The 15302-nt window shown below is 49.9% G+C and overlaps 1 protein-coding gene across 1 annotated transcript in view; it reads right to left on the bottom strand.

Moving 5' to 3' along the window:
- DENND3 (DENN domain containing 3) overlaps positions 1–15296 on the bottom strand; it is an 89351-nt gene extending 74055 nt beyond the window's left edge. Inside the window, exons 1-4 of the mRNA XM_023741612.1 lie at positions 15163–15296; positions 9232–9493; positions 7282–7397; positions 892–1034 (exon numbers count right to left, since the gene is read on the bottom strand). Of these exons, the coding sequence (XP_023597380.1) occupies positions 892–1034; positions 7282–7397; positions 9232–9493; positions 15163–15264 (623 nt within the window). The 5' untranslated portion in view covers positions 15265–15296. The remainder of the gene's footprint in view (positions 1–891; positions 1035–7281; positions 7398–9231; positions 9494–15162) is intronic.
- Positions 15297–15302: the final 6 nt, after the last annotated feature.

Below are 15302 nucleotides of genomic sequence, written 5' to 3'. Positions count from 1 at the left end.
CCTGAGAGGAGAAAGTTAGCTCTCTGTTCTGCAAAGATCATTCATGCCAATGGGAATAAAATGCAGGTGAGGTATACTTTAAAAACTATACCATTAAGGTGCTATAATTTGAGTTATGCACGTCGTAATTCCAAGAGCGTGGATTCCTGCTCACTCAACTTGTCAATTTGCTCGTCCTGTGATGAAGGGATAAGGTCTTAGTCACTATCCTCCACAGGTGACTCATCACAGACACCAATTCAGGGACTTGTCACTGATCGTTACTCAGTATTATGCCGCAAAGACAGCCTTTGTTAACAGCCTTTTCTCAGCCTTTAATCGAACGTCTACAGATTCTACAAATATAACTTTATTGAATCAAAACTAAACGACAGCAGCTCATATGTACCCGACAGGACCGAATCAGGCTTGCACTCGGGGGAACAGCCTTGATATGTCAGGATAACACCCTTTAATAAATAATAGGAATTGGCCAGGGCCTATGCAATACTTCCCTGATTTTTAAAAATCCCTCAACATCCTCAGACTTTCTACTCAATGTCAGCAGTAACACAAAGATTCTACCCAAAAAGCTAATTTTTAAAATGTAAGTAAAACTCCTCAAAATGGTCATGGCATCCTCCTGATTTTTTCAGATAGCCAGAAAAAGAGCTTTCTTCCTGATATATATACCAAAAAAAACAGAGCAAAAATGGAATCCTCCCTATTAATTTTATTCCCAATGGTTTGGCTTTATTTTCCCTTTTTCATCTTATCATTTCTACATATTACCATTTACAGACAATCTGGGTTTTCAGAAAAAGCTCCAACTGCCAACTCCGAATCCTACCAGCTGATCGCGGACGTTACGTTACAGCCTGTGCTCAGGAGAGCCTCAGCTCGCTGGCTTACCAGGAGAGGCAGTCTTTGAGGGCGTTGTAATACGGGTACCGGGAGATGACACACACCGCAAAGGGCACGAAGCAGCCGGCCATGCTCACGGTCTGCAGGGATGACTCCCAGTGCGCTTTGCCATTGTAGAAGCAGTACTCATCCTAGACGAGAAACAACAGCAGCATTATCACCTCCTGCTCCTGGCCACACTCAGGATCCATGGTCAACAGTGTCAGCACCGTGATACCAATCAAGACTGCAGAAGCTGGAGGAGGTCCTTTGTCTCCGCACGCCGGTCCTGCTCCTCACTCCCCTCTTGCTCTGCTGCCAGGGAAAGCAAGGACCAGCCCTTCAACAGTGTCTGTGGGATCCAGACTTGGACCTTGCCCCATAGGAGGCGCCAAGATTGCAAAGATGATAAGACGCTCCCCAATCTCAAGAAGGCAGCCTTGGGGTAAGAAATGCACATTATCAGAAAACAGAAGAGAATAAGAGCTGGTGAGGATGTGGATACATCGGAACCCTCATTCTTTGCTGGTGGGACTGTAAAACAGTGCAGCCACGGTGGAAAACGGTGTGGCGGGTTCCCCAGTTAGTTAAGCAAAGAATCGTCACATGATCAGCAATTCCACTCCTAGGAATATACTCAAAAGCAATGAAAGCAGGGATGCAAACGGACACAGGTACACTCACGTTCACTGGAGCACTACTCGCAATAGTCAGAAGATAGAAGTAATCCACATGTCCATCAACGGAAGAACAGATAAACAAAATGTGGTACATACATACCATGGACTGCGATCCAGCCAGAAAGAAAATGAAGTTCTGATACCTGCTACAACATGGATGAACTTTGAAAACATTTCGCTGAGTGAAAGAAGCCAGATACAACAGGTCGCATATTATCAGGTTCCATTTACAGGAAATGTCCAGAGTAGACAGATGCAGAGACAGGAAGCAGATCAGTGGCTACCAGGGGAAAGGGAAGTGATTGCTTAAGGGGCGCTGAGTTTCTGTTCGGAGTGATAAAAAGATCCGGAAAGAGTGGGGATGGCTGCCCAACACGGTGAATGTAATTAATGTCACTGAATTGTGCACTTGAAAATGGTTGACATGGCAAACGTTATACGTACTTCATCACAACAAAATCATATTTTAAGAAGTTGATGAGTCTAAATTAGACATTAAAAGTCTTAAGAATAAAGAGGAAACATGCACCATAAGAACACAGGAAGACCCAAAATGGAAAGGATGGGAGTCTGCTTAATAATAAAAAAACTGCAGTGGCCACTCAATCAAAGATTCTATACAAGAATCCAGATTAAAAGGGGGGAAAATGCAGAACAGGATTTCAAATTCGCCTGGACTCCAGACATTCTGGAGCTATGGAGGCTGGATGAACCCCTGACTGTTGCCCTGAGATTATCTTTAAACCTTAAACCAAAAATATCCCCTGAAGTCCTCTTAAAACCAAATAGTTTAGCTTAATTAGTAAAGAATGTCTGCCTTGAGCATTGTGCTCTTTTAAGATCTGTCTATATGGGATCAAACTGACAACAGCAACTTGAAAGGTTAGATAGGAACCTTAGGAGGCAGTGAGTTTATGTTGATGGGGGAGGAACAACTCAGAAAAGGAGGGTGAGGATGGTTGTACAAGTTGAAGAATGTGATCAGTGTCACTGACTTGTACACGGAGAAACTGTTGGATTGTTGTAAAAGTGGCACGGCAGGGGCGTCTGACCTCCTCTAACTTCACAAGGGGGAAGGAGAATCAAGATCAACAGCCCAAGGTTGATTGCTTTGAGGTGGAGATCAGGCACGCCTCCACCTTCCAACCTTTTTACCAATTCTGACACCAACCATCCCTCCCAAAGCAGTCTCTACTTCTCTGCCAGCCTCGATAATTTATTGCAATAGCCACAGAGAACTCACAGACAATACTCACGATTATGGGGTTTATTAGGGAAGTAACAGGTTACAATTCAGGTTCAGAAATGCTCAGGATACACTTCTTCCCTCAGGACAGCCTCTTCTCAGCCGTGCCCGCAGGCACACCTCTCTCTGGCCCCTCGGCCTCTGCCCTGCTCAGGCAAGCGTTACAAAGCTCTTTTAGCTCTGCCAATAAGTGCCCTGAGGCACCCCACTCCACTAGTAAGCCTCAGCCCAAAAGTGGTCAGCTCTAACTCTGTGGGTCAGTAAACCTAGCTCCACCAAGTGCCCGGGGGCACCCTACTCCTCCAGCAAGGCTCCTGCCCAAAGGCGCTCAGCTTTCTTGCTCTGTGGGCCTGGAAGCCTACCGCACCATCTCCTGCCGGTCTCCCGCGTTGTCCTGCTGCCATTTCTCTGCGACCGCTTCTCACCGTCTTCAGTGTTATAGCTCTGTCTCTCGGTCTCCTGATTCCAAGAGCTTCTCAGTGCAGGGATCCTGGGTCCAAAGACACACTCCACTCCCGGCTCTTCTTTCCTGGTGGTGTTGAGATCCTCCCTTCCCGCCTCTGGGATGGCTCATTTTAAGCCTAGCAGGATGGAAAAACTGACCAATCCCCTTGTATGGTTCCATACACCTTATTTACATGGTCCCACCCCCACAAGGGTGCCATGCACCTTATTTACATTATTAGCAAGCCATCCAATCCCCTTCGTGGGCCGCAAGCACCTCATTTGCACAATCTTCACTCAGTCATTTGGTGAAAAGTCACAAAGGCTAGAAGGGCCATAGTAAGTAATTCACTGTACAGCAAGTGGTTTATGTTCTGCTGTGTATATTCTCAAAAGCAAAAAATAAATAAAATTATCTGAAAAACAGAAAAGCAACCTTGAACTGAAACTAAGCCCTGAGATCACCTTATACGTAAATAACAAATGATTTCAAAAACTAATGAACATCACCCGTAAGCACTGTGCTCCTTTAAAAAAATCACCTATGTGAGACCAAATGGTCAACAATGACTTGCAAACAAAGATAACAATGTAAGCGGGCAGACGAGACTAAAGAAAGCATAACAACCAGAAGAGAAATAATGAGAACGTTCACGCATTGTGAAGAATGTAACCAATGTCACTGAACAACTTGTGTAGAAATTGTTGACTGAGAACATAAACTGTGTAAACCTTCAATAAAAATGCATAAAATATTTAAAAAAAAAAGAAAGAAAGAAAAGCAGTGGCCCACAGGGGAAGCAGCTGTCACGTGCCTGCAGCCAGGCAGGCATCACAGACCTAGGGGAGCCGGGGGCCTTGGCTGTGAGCAGAGCAGGGGTAACAGTACAGCAGAGGGGTTCGAGAAGGCACAGCTCACCGCACAACTCACAAGACGCACAGTATTTGGGGCCTACAGTCTGGGCCCTAGGGGTGGGCTATATTTTCGGGGGAAGAAGGGCATGGTAATGGCTTCGGTTTGGAACTTGTTGAATTTGAGATACTTATTAATCGCTCGGCTGCTAACCAAAAGGTCGGCAGTGAGAGCCCACCAGCTACTCCATGGGAGAAAGATGTGGCAGTCTGCTCCCATAAAGATCACAGCCTTGGAAACCCTATGGGGCAGTTCTGCTCTGTCCTATAGGGACACTATGAGTTAGAATCAACTTGATGGCAACAGGTTTGGGTTTTTTTTTGGTTATAAGACATCCAGGAAAGGGACAAGCCCAGGAAATGGCCAGGAGCTCGACTGGAAGAACTGACACATCAAAGTTCCACAGTTGATAGTTGGAGATGTTCATCCACTGCTCTAGATTCTGTCTGCTCAAGTTCGAATCCTGGTCGCTGTGTGACCTTGGGCAAGTTGCTTACTCTCTCTGTGCCATAGGCTGCCCATCTGTAGAATGGGGTGACGTTCACAGCACCCACCTCCTCTGCTGTAAGGATTCAGTGAACTTCTATGCACAGCACTTGGGAGCCTGCCTGGAGCTTAGCTGCTCAGACATGTTAGGTGTTGCTGCTGTTATTTTTGTTACTGCTACAATTCCTGGCACTCTGGAAGGAGCAAGAATACCACACCGTTCCTACCCCCAAGCCGGAGAGTCTAGTAGGAAGACAGACCAGAGCCTGGGGCAGATGTGGCATCACCAGGACACAAGGCAGAGGAGGTGGGGAGTAGGTGCTGTGAGGGCTGGGGAGCACCCCAAAACTAAGCAGCAGTTGGAAGGACTGGAGAGGGGACCACGCACACTGGACAGGCATGCTTCGTGGGAACAGTCATGTCTGCTGTACACAATGCAAAATAGGGGGATGTTACTTTAAAAAAAGTTCAATAATGATAATAAAAATGTGCGCATTTCATCCTACAACATCTATCTCACAAACTCCCAAAGGCTTTTCTAAGCAATCCATCATTTGAGGCCCGCATGTCCGGAAGCACTGAATAGAGGTGGGGCAGGAACTCGGCTCCTACAATCAACACCGTTACCACGCCCTCCACACTGTCTTAGCCCCCATCACGGAAGGACGATTATAACCCCTTGCATGCACAGCGGTGACGCCTGCCCTCTGCGCTGTACTCTCAGCACACCTTGGAAGACAACCTACCCCAGACACAGGAAGTCCTGCATTTACGTACAAAGCAGCAGGCTTTTCTCTTGCCTGCTCATCGCGGACGTTTGAGCCTGTCTGTGCTGCTCATTGGTAAGAGGTCGGCTGCTAACTGAAAGGTCGGCAGTTTGAACCCACCAGCCACTCCCTGGAAACCCTACAGGGCAGTTCTACTCTGTCCTATAGGGTCGCCATGAGTTGGAATCGACTCGATGGCAAAGGGTTTGGTTTTTTGGTGCCTGAGCACACAGAGGCAGAATCCATCTGATGATATCTACGCCTCCCGTCTTAGATGTCTCGTGCTTCTATAAAAGAAATACCACAAGAGGGTGGCCTCAACAAGCAGAGACTAACGTTCTCACAGTTGAGGAGGCTAGAAGTCCCAGTGCAGGGCTCCGGCTCTCAGGGAAGCTCTGTCTGTCGGCTCTGCGGGGAGAATCCTTGTCTCAGCTTCTTCTCGGTGTTCCTCGACCATCTCCAAGTGGCATCTATCTTTCTCTCATTCATGCTTCTTGCGTCTGTACCGAAACTGCTCCTTTTATATCTCAAAGGTGACAGGTTTAAGACGCACCGGGGGGGACTTGGTGGTACAGTGGTTAAGCATTCACCTGCTAACCAAAAGGTCAGCAGTTCAAATCCACCAGCCACTCCTTGGTAAACCTTGTGCTGACCGTTTAATGAGAAACTATTTGTTCTGTAAACCTTCACCTGAAGTACAATTTAAAAAAGAGACAGAGAAAAAAGACACACTCCACACTGATACAGCCTCATTAGCGTAACAAAGAATCCTAGTCCTGGACGGGACTATATCCACAAGCATTCTGGTGTTGTCTCTTAGGTGCCCTCGGGGCATAGTGGCCCCACTTGACAGAGCAGAACTGTCTCAGAGAGTTTTCTAGGCTGTAATCTGGGAGCAGATCGCCAGGTCTTTCTCCCGCAAAGCCACTGGGTGAGTTCAAACTGCCAACCTTTCGGTTAGCAGCCGTGCACTTAACTGTTGCACCACCAGGGCTCCTTATCCACATGTATAGGAGTTAGGATTTATAACATATTTTGGGAGGACAAAATTCAATCCCTAACACCTCCCAACACTTAAAGTAATACACACAAGCATAATTCTACCAAAACAAAAAGTCTCTTCATTCCTAGAGGGCAGAGTGGAGAAAACATTCTGTGGCTCCTCTTCCTTGGCTAGGGCACAGACCTCACTAACCTCCCCCGGACGGCACAGACCTCACTAACCTCCCCTGGTGACACACCCTCAAGGCCTGCCCTTTGCCTCTGCAAATCGGGTGGAGTCTTCTAACTGATCACTCTGTGCCCTCAGGGACATCGTCTCCCCACAAGCTCAAGGCCGGCTGATTCACACTGAGGCCTCACCCCGAAAACACTCCCACGTGCACTTAAGACCTAAAACCAAGCACTCTTCCCAAGAGCCCAAAGTGGGAACAACCCAAGTGTCCATCAGCGATGAACGGACGAACACGTGGTCAGTCGACCGACGGAGCGGCGCTCAGTCTGACACACGCCGGGACACGGCAGAGCCTGGAAACAGGACACTGGGTGAGGGACGGCAGACATGGAGCCCCACACGTCGTACGATTCCATTTCTATGAAATGCCCAGAATGGGCAAGTCCAGAGAGACAGAAAGCAGGCTGGTGGGTGACGGGGCTGGGGGCAGGAAGGAGTGGGCAGTGACTGGGAACAGACATGGGTCTCCTTCTCTAGGTAGTGGTGATGGCTGCACAGCACTGTGAACGCAATCAACGGCCCTAAAGTGTACACCTGGAAATTAGTGAAATGATGGATTTTATGGTACGTGTACTTCACCACTATAAAAACCTGGCCCCGATCTCAAGGGGAAGCGGGCGAGCACTTACGTGCAGTGGTCGGTAGTACTGGGCGACCACACCGTACGTCCTGTTTCCACAGACGTCCGTCAGGACCAGAAAGTGGACACGGTCCTCCTCTGGCTCCGAGGCCACACACACGCCTCCTGGAGACAGAAGAGAAGAAAGATGACATCTCGTTAGGGCCCCCAGCACCCGCCGTCAGGCCCCAGCTATCTATGAGCCACCTTCCCTCAATGCACAAAACAAGTGCATCTCCAACTCGGGACTTTGACGCCCAGGATGCGCCGGTTCTTCCGACCGTGCTCCCGTGAAGCAACTTCTCTGGAGCCCCTCACCCTGAAGGATTTGGTGGATGAACACGTGGACAGCAGGGATACTTCAGATGAGGAGATGAACTCTCCCGGGTCAGCTGGTGGTGAGGGCTGGCTTTCTTGTGCAGAGCAGGGAAAGAGGGTGGTTCAGGTGACTCCACACCTATCCCCAATTTATAATCACGGTGACCAGGGCCAGCACCGAGACAGGCACCTCTGTCAAGTCCTTAGTCCGAGTTTTCTACATCAGCCATTGTAACATTTTCAGGACTGGGGGAAATGCAGCCTGAAACGCCAAGCTCGCTGTTAACTGGAGCTGGCCTGCGTGCAGAACGAACATGGGCCATGCTTCCCATCCCCATGGAATGGAAGGTCGGAGGAGGTGGGAAATGGGCACCCCAGGCCAGAGCAAACTCTGGGGACAGAACCACTAGATATAACTAGACATTTTCTTTTTTTAATATATTTTTTTATTGTACGTTAGATGAAGGTTTACAGAGCAAATTAGTTTCTCGTTAAACAATCAATATCCATTTTGTTTTGTGACATTAGTTGCCAACCCCACGACATGTCAACACTCTCCCTTTCTCAACCTTGGGTTCCCCATGACCAGCTTTCCTGTCCCCTCTTGCCTTCTCATTCTTGCCCCTGGGCTGATGTGCCCATTTAGTCTTGTTTTGTTTTATGGGTCTGTCTAATCTTTGGCTGAAGGGTGAACCTCAGGAATGACTTCAGTGCTGAGCTACAAGGGTGTCCAGAGCCATACTCTCAGGGTTTCTCCAGTCTCTGTCAGACCAGGTAACTCGACATATTTTAAACACATTTGCCAAGCCTCCGTCTGTCAGTGGAGGCTTGTATGTTGCTGTGATGCTAACCAGGTTTCTTGGAGCTTCCAGACTAAGAAGGACTGGGGAAGAAAGGCCTGGTGATCTATTTCCCAGAATCAACCAGTGAAAACCCGGTGGCCTCCTAATCACCCTAATAAATACCACCATCCTTTATTGAGCAAACTCTAACAAAAACACAAACAAAAAAACAAACAAAACCCTATGCCTCGCAGCAGTCCAGTCCACAACTCGTCATGGGGTGGTGCAGGACCCGCGTTTTGTTGTGTTGTGCCCGGGGTCACCATGAGTCAGGGGCCAACTCGTGGCAGCTAACAGCAGCCAAGCCTCTTTAAGACTTTATTTTACACACAGTCTGCTACCTGGGGGTCCCTGCAACCTCTCTCCTAAGACTGCCCCCAAAAAAACTTAAAAAAAAAACAACCTGTTGCTATCAAGTCAGTCCCGACTCATAGTGACCCTAGAGGAGGACAGAGAACTGCCTCTTAGGGTTTCCAAGGAGTGGCTAGTGGATTTGAACTGCTGACCTTTTGGTTAGCAGCCGAGCTCTTTAACCACCACGCCACCAGGGCTCCCCCTAGGACCCGGTTTCCCTTACAATGAGGACTCCAGTAATGAATTTAAACTTCCTTTTAGCTTTGAAATTGCAAGATTAAAAAAAAAAACAAATAAATCCCATGATACATCGTAAGGGGCCCCAAGGGGTCATCGGCTCAGCCCTCAGTCCCACTTTCTTCCACGTGTTTGTCTCTAGAAACAGGTTGTTCTGGGTGGATAGCAAACACAGGCCCCCACCCATACGGTCCACCGAGTAACGGTACCTGGGAAGCAGAGCTGGGGCAGGGCCAGCAGGTCCACGTCATTGGGGATGCTAACATCCTCAGGGTCCCCTGCGACGCCCTTCCAGTGCTCCGGTCTGGGTTTCTCCCTCTTCTTCCTGAACGAGCGTCGTCTGGACTTACATGGAGCAGTGCAGTCAGCAGTGGCTGCTCGACTCTCATCCTTACTGACAAACGGAGGCACGAAAACCGACAGGACCTCTGGGTCGACAGAAGGATTTCTGACTCCTTTCTTCTGGGCAACCTAACGAAGGCAGACATCAGTCCATGCAGCGGTGTCACACTGCACGTCCGTTTCCTTTATCGCCCTCCACGCCCGCAAACACCAGCCGGTCTGTATTCCCTCCCAGGGCGCCGGCCGTGCATGGCTCCTCCTGCCATGCCCATAAGGACCATGCTATGGGGTGCATTGCATCCCCCAGAAAATACATAGAAGTTCCAACCCCAGTATCTGTCAATGTGACCCTGTTTGGAAACAGGGCCTTTGAAGATGTTATCAGTAACATGAGGTCCTCCTTCCACCTGAGTGGCATTCTACAAAGGTGGAGAAGGGACACGGAGACAGGGAGACAGAGGAAGGACGCCGTGAGACACTGCAGCTGCCAGTCAAGGAACGCCTGGAGCTGCCAGAAGCTAAGAGAGAGGCCGGGGTGGAGACGCGTCTCCCTCAGAGCCCCAGAAGGAACCAACATGGCTGACACCCTGGTCTCAGACTCCCAGCCCCCAGAACTGGGAGATGGTACACTTCTGCTCATATGAGCCCCCAGTGTGGGGGACTGTGTTACTACAGACCACCTCAGAAGGTTGCTTTGGGAGCTTCTCAGGCACCAAGTCCACGTGAGTCACGTAACCTCTCAGAGCCTGTCTCCCCAGCTGTATAACACAGACTGGGACAACTCACACCCCGAGGCACAAAGCACAGTGGTTCAGAGCATGGGTGCTGTGCGCAAGAGACCCGAGTTCAAATCCCACTCTGTCTCAAACGATGGGCAGCAAGTTACTTGATCCCTCTGAGCTTCCCTTCCCAAGTGTTGGTGCCGTAGGTCAAGGGCCCAGCCCGTCCAGCTCCCAGGAAGCCCCCAAAGCACTCTTGTGGCTTGCTCTCTCACAGGGTGGGTGGAGGGTAGAGCTGAAGGGTGACATACTGTCACACCCTATACAAAAACATCAACCAACATCATTTCCTCCAGCCAGCTGGCCCATTAAACCAAAGCAAAACCAGATGCCATCAAGTCAACTCCCATTCATGGCGATCCCATGTGTGCAGAGTAGAACTGCTCCATAGTATCTTCAATGGCTGTGACCTTTCAGAAGCAGATCACCAGGACTTACTTCCAAGGCACCTCTGGGTGGGTTCAAACCACCAACCTTTAGGTTAGTAGTTTAGCTCTTAACCGTTTGCACTCCCCGGGACTCCTGCTGGTCCGTGACCCCCATCCATTCCCAGTCAACCTTTCTCGGTTGACCGCATGGCACCTTTGGTGTCCGAAGAGGCCCACTTAGCCTGGACTCTTTTGCACTTCAACTTTGTACAAGTTTTTTGGTTTTTTTCACCTTTTATCTTTTTGTTCTCCCCAAATAACGTAAAGAAGACAAGCTCGATCTCTTTTCTAACTCCAGTGCCTAACGAGCTGCTGCTCTACAGTTAGTGCTAGACGAGAGTTGCTGCCAGGCTGACTCCAGGTCTCTCGAGGAAGGGCTACGGAATGCAGTCTGACAGAAGGCGTTGGTGCAGGTGCTAAGCTGGCTAAAAATAGAAAACCCCAAAGCAGGATTCTCTCCATCTAAAAGATATGGGATTTCACTAATAGCAGGTACTCAGAATAGGCAGATCCACAGAGACAGAAAGGAGACTGGAGGTTATCAGGGGCTGGGGAAGGGGGTGTTACTGTTAATTGCTGTCCAGTTGACTCTGAGTCACAGCGACCCCACGTGTGCGGAGTAGAACTGCTCCACGGGGTTTTCAAGGCTGTGACCTTCCGGAAGCGCATTGCCAGGCCTGTCTTCTTAGGTGTCTCAGGTGGGTGTGAGCTGCCGACCTTTCCATTAGTAGCCCAGGGAGTAACCGTCTGTGCCAGCCAGTAGGGAGTTATCATTTAATGGGTATGGAGTTTCTGTCTGGGATGATAAAAAAGATCTGGAACTAGAGAGCAGTGATTATATAGCATTGTGAATGTACTTAATGCCACTGAATTGTACGCTCAGAAATGTTTAAAATGGCAAATTTTATGAAATGTGTATCTTACCATGTCATGGATTAAATTGTGTTCCCCAAAAATATGTGTCAACTTGGCTAGGCCATGATTCCCAGTACTGTGTGGTTGTCCTCCATTTTGTGATCTGATGTAATTTTCCTATGTCTTATAAATTCTAATCTCTGCCTGCGGTTAATGAGGCAAGATTGGGCTATGTTAAAGAGAATTAGGGTGGGATGCAACACCCCTACTCAGGTCACAGCCCTGATCTAATGATGTAAGGGGTATGGCCTGGGGTATGGCCTGCATTGCCTTTTATCTCACAAGAGATAAAAGGAGAGAGACCTCACATCACAAGAAAGAAGTGCTGGGAATGGAGTGTGTCCTTTGGGCCCAAGGCCCCTGCGCTGAGAAGCTCCTAGACCCAGGGGAAGATTGATGACAAGGACCTTCTCCCAGAGCCGACAGAGAAAGCTTTCCCCTGGAGCTGGTGCCCTGAATTCGGACTTCTAGCCTACCAGACTATGAGAGAATAAATTTCTGTTTGTTAAAGCCACCCACTCATGGTATTTCTGTTACAGCAGCACTAGGTGACTGAGACACACAGAGACTGAGAACTGCGTCACTACTCTATGCAATCATCTCTCGATGCAAATCCCAGCCTGAGGAGCTAATGAGTTAGCGCCATGCAACATGCCAGATGGCTGCTCAGTCCCTTTTCCTGAAACTTCCCTGGGCTTCTGAGCCCAGCTTGCCTTCTGCTCTTTAGCCTTGTCCTGACTGCTCCCTCTCCAGTCCTCTGCAGTCCTGTCTTCTCATCCCCCTCTTACAGGCTGTGACTCCCATGGCTGAGCCCTTGGTCCTTCTTGTTAGCTGCCGAGTCAGCTCCAACTCATGGTGAACTTATGTACAACAGAATGAAATGCTGCCCCAACAACCAACAACGGGGACTCCCGACAGCCAAGGAATGGAGGGAGATGTAAGTAACTCAGTAACTCACATGGGGAGTGAACCGTGTATTCATGTCCTAGGGTCGCTGTTCAAAGTACCACCAAGTGGGTGGCTTTGAGCCACAAAAATGTACTGTCTCGTAGGTCCGGAAGCCAGAACCCTGGATTCAGAGTGTCGGCAGGGCCATGTTCTCTCAGTCCTAAGGAAACATCTTTCCTCGTCTCTTCCAGCTGCTGGCGGCCCAGGCGTTCCTTGACTTAGAGATGCATCTTCCCACAGCTGCCTTCCCTCTGTCCCTCTCGGTTTCTTCTCCTCTCTACAAGGACATCACTTATATATGACAGGAAACCCTGGTGGCATAGTGGTTAAGGGCTCGGCTGCTAACCAAAAGGTGAGCAGTTCGATCCAGGCGCTCCTTGGAAACCCTATGGGGCAGTTCTACTCTGACCTATACGGTCGCTATGAGTTGGAATCAACTCGCCGGCAACGGGTTTGGTTTGGTTTTTATATAGGATTAGGACCCACCCTACTCCAGCATGGCCTCACATGGACTTCAACCGATCATGTCTTCAAAGACCCTATTTCCAAACAAGGTCATGTTCACAAGTACCAGGGTTAGGATTTCACTATATCTTCTTGGGGGACACGATTCAATTCATAAAAAACTGTATTCCGGGATTCTTTCTCAACAAAATAAACACTATCCCCATCCAAGAAATAAAACAAAAAGCTAGGACACTATGCTGTCTTCACTTTAAGTCAGACATTTCTCATCCCTTTGACCTTCTGTCTCCCTATGCCGCCAAGTGCCTGAACCACAGGAGAATCGTGATTTTTTAAAAGTATAATTAAAAAGTAATTTTAAAAGTCTTATAAATTCACTTAGAAAGGTTATAAAAAATAAAACAAAATAAATAAAATCGTCTGGTTAATTATAACATTAATGTTGACCTTGAAAGGGGGAACATGTCCGGGACGTATCTATCCATCTGGTAACACTTTTTTTTCCTACTCCTTTTTCTCTCCAAAACTCCTTGTCCTTTGCCAAACCCCGAACACACCAGAGGAGAGAATAAAGACGACCAAAGTTAAAATGCAGATCAGCAAACTGCCAGCTCATCTGACCTCAGGAAGCATCTGGGCCTGTTTTAGCCCAGGAACGAGCCACTGTAAATATTCCAGTTCATTCAGCCTGCTCTCAAAGACATGTCTCACAGAGAAGTCACTAATCCACATGTTGTAATCACCCAAGCAGCAAAGACAGCAAACTTCTGAAAAGCCAGTAAGTGAAACGAGGTCATTTCCTATTCTAAAAAAAAAAAAAAGGAGGCAGTGCCTTTTGGCAAATAGAGGCAGGGAGAAGACTGAGGTCAACCAAGGAGGGGACAGAGGATTTGGATTCAAAAGGGCACACTGAGATCAGCGGGGAGCTGGCAGCAGGAAAGGGGCAAAGCAGAAACCGTTCCCATACAAAGCAATGCTGTTCCCTGAAGGCCCAATCGGCTGTGCTCTGTGTCATTAACCAGACACTCATTCAGTTAATTCTAGTAACATTTCACTTTTCTTGGCCAGGACATTCAGCCCTGCAGCTTCTTTCCCTGGATAGCCAGGCAGCATCTCAATACTCAGATGCCTTCTCCCTCTTCAATGCTGCCATCTGGGAAGAGACTCCAGGGTTATGGAGGGAGACTCTGAACACACTGGGCATGACTCACCGACTAGAGAAAAGGACGCGGACATGGCTTCCCGGGCCACAGGTGAAGTCAAGGAGTGGCCAAGAGGCTCCTGAATTAGGGAACCGTGAGAACACGGGACAAAACCAGGAGAGTGAGAATTTCCAAGAACTGCTGCTGCTTTTCCGGGAAAGCACGTGGGCTTGTCACTTTAATGGCTAAAGCGCAGAAATGAAGAAAAGGAGGAAAAGTGAGACAAACAGCCTGCGTAGCTGCGAAGGACCAAACGCAAATGTAAAGCTGCCCTTAAAGCTGACACTTACAATCTCGGCTCGCTCTTAGCTCCAGCACCTGGTACAACACCCCGATTTTCTGTGGTGAATGGAATCATTTAAAGGGCAAATCGGCAAAGATTTGGTCCTCACGACTGTAATTCAGGAGCTTCCATCTGCCCCCTCGTTTGCTCGCCCCCCGGTCTCCAGCACCTGGCCCAAGCTGGGGGCATCGTGCACAAACAGGAGGCCTCAGAGGCCAAAGGACTTAGAAAAACGCTCGGCCCAGGTGAGCGCTTTTCATCACTACGTCACTCACCCGCTGGTCCCAGCGCGTCCTGCCGCCTCCCAACCCGGCTCCCAACACTGCTCCCCCGAAGGCGGCAGGCGGCGTCCCCACCCCGCAGGCCCTCGCCAGTCCCCATTCCCGTTACTGTCCTCGGCACCCGCAGGCGTGGGGCGACTGGACCCGCCCTGACCTCCGCGCGCACGGTCACCGCGGGGAGAGGGACCTGGGTCCCAGCTGGCAGGGGCTGTGAGCACCTGGAGCGGCGCACGGGCTGTGGGGCCTGGCAGGGGTGCCGGGGGACAGGGGAGAGGCCTGAGAGCCCCTCTCTCGGGCACTGGGCACCCGGCGGAGCAGCAGTGGGGACACCGCTGTCAGGCCGCCCGGCTCCCCGACCCCGCCAACCCCCGACCCGGCGGGCTCCACTGGATGAGAGGCCCCAGCCCCAAGAGGCGCAGCTGCTCGGGCGCCGCGCCGGCGGGCGGCCCTGCCTCAGTTTCCCCGGGCCCAGGGCCTCCCGTCGGCGGCGGCCTTACCTGCTCCGCGCCGCGGAGACTGTCCCGGGAGGCCCCCAGCAGCGCGCACAGCTCCAGCAGCCTGGAGGGCAGCGACAGGTGCCGCGGCGCGGGCTCCTCCATGCTGCCCTGCGGCCCCGCTCAGCGCCGGCTCGGACCCC

The sequence above is a fragment of the Trichechus manatus genome, unplaced genomic scaffold (genome assembly GCF_000243295.1).
Source record: "Trichechus manatus latirostris isolate Lorelei unplaced genomic scaffold, TriManLat1.0 scaffold00185, whole genome shotgun sequence".
Lineage (NCBI taxonomy): Eukaryota > Metazoa > Chordata > Mammalia > Sirenia > Trichechidae > Trichechus > Trichechus manatus.
This window is presented reverse-complemented; position numbering and strand designations above follow the sequence as displayed.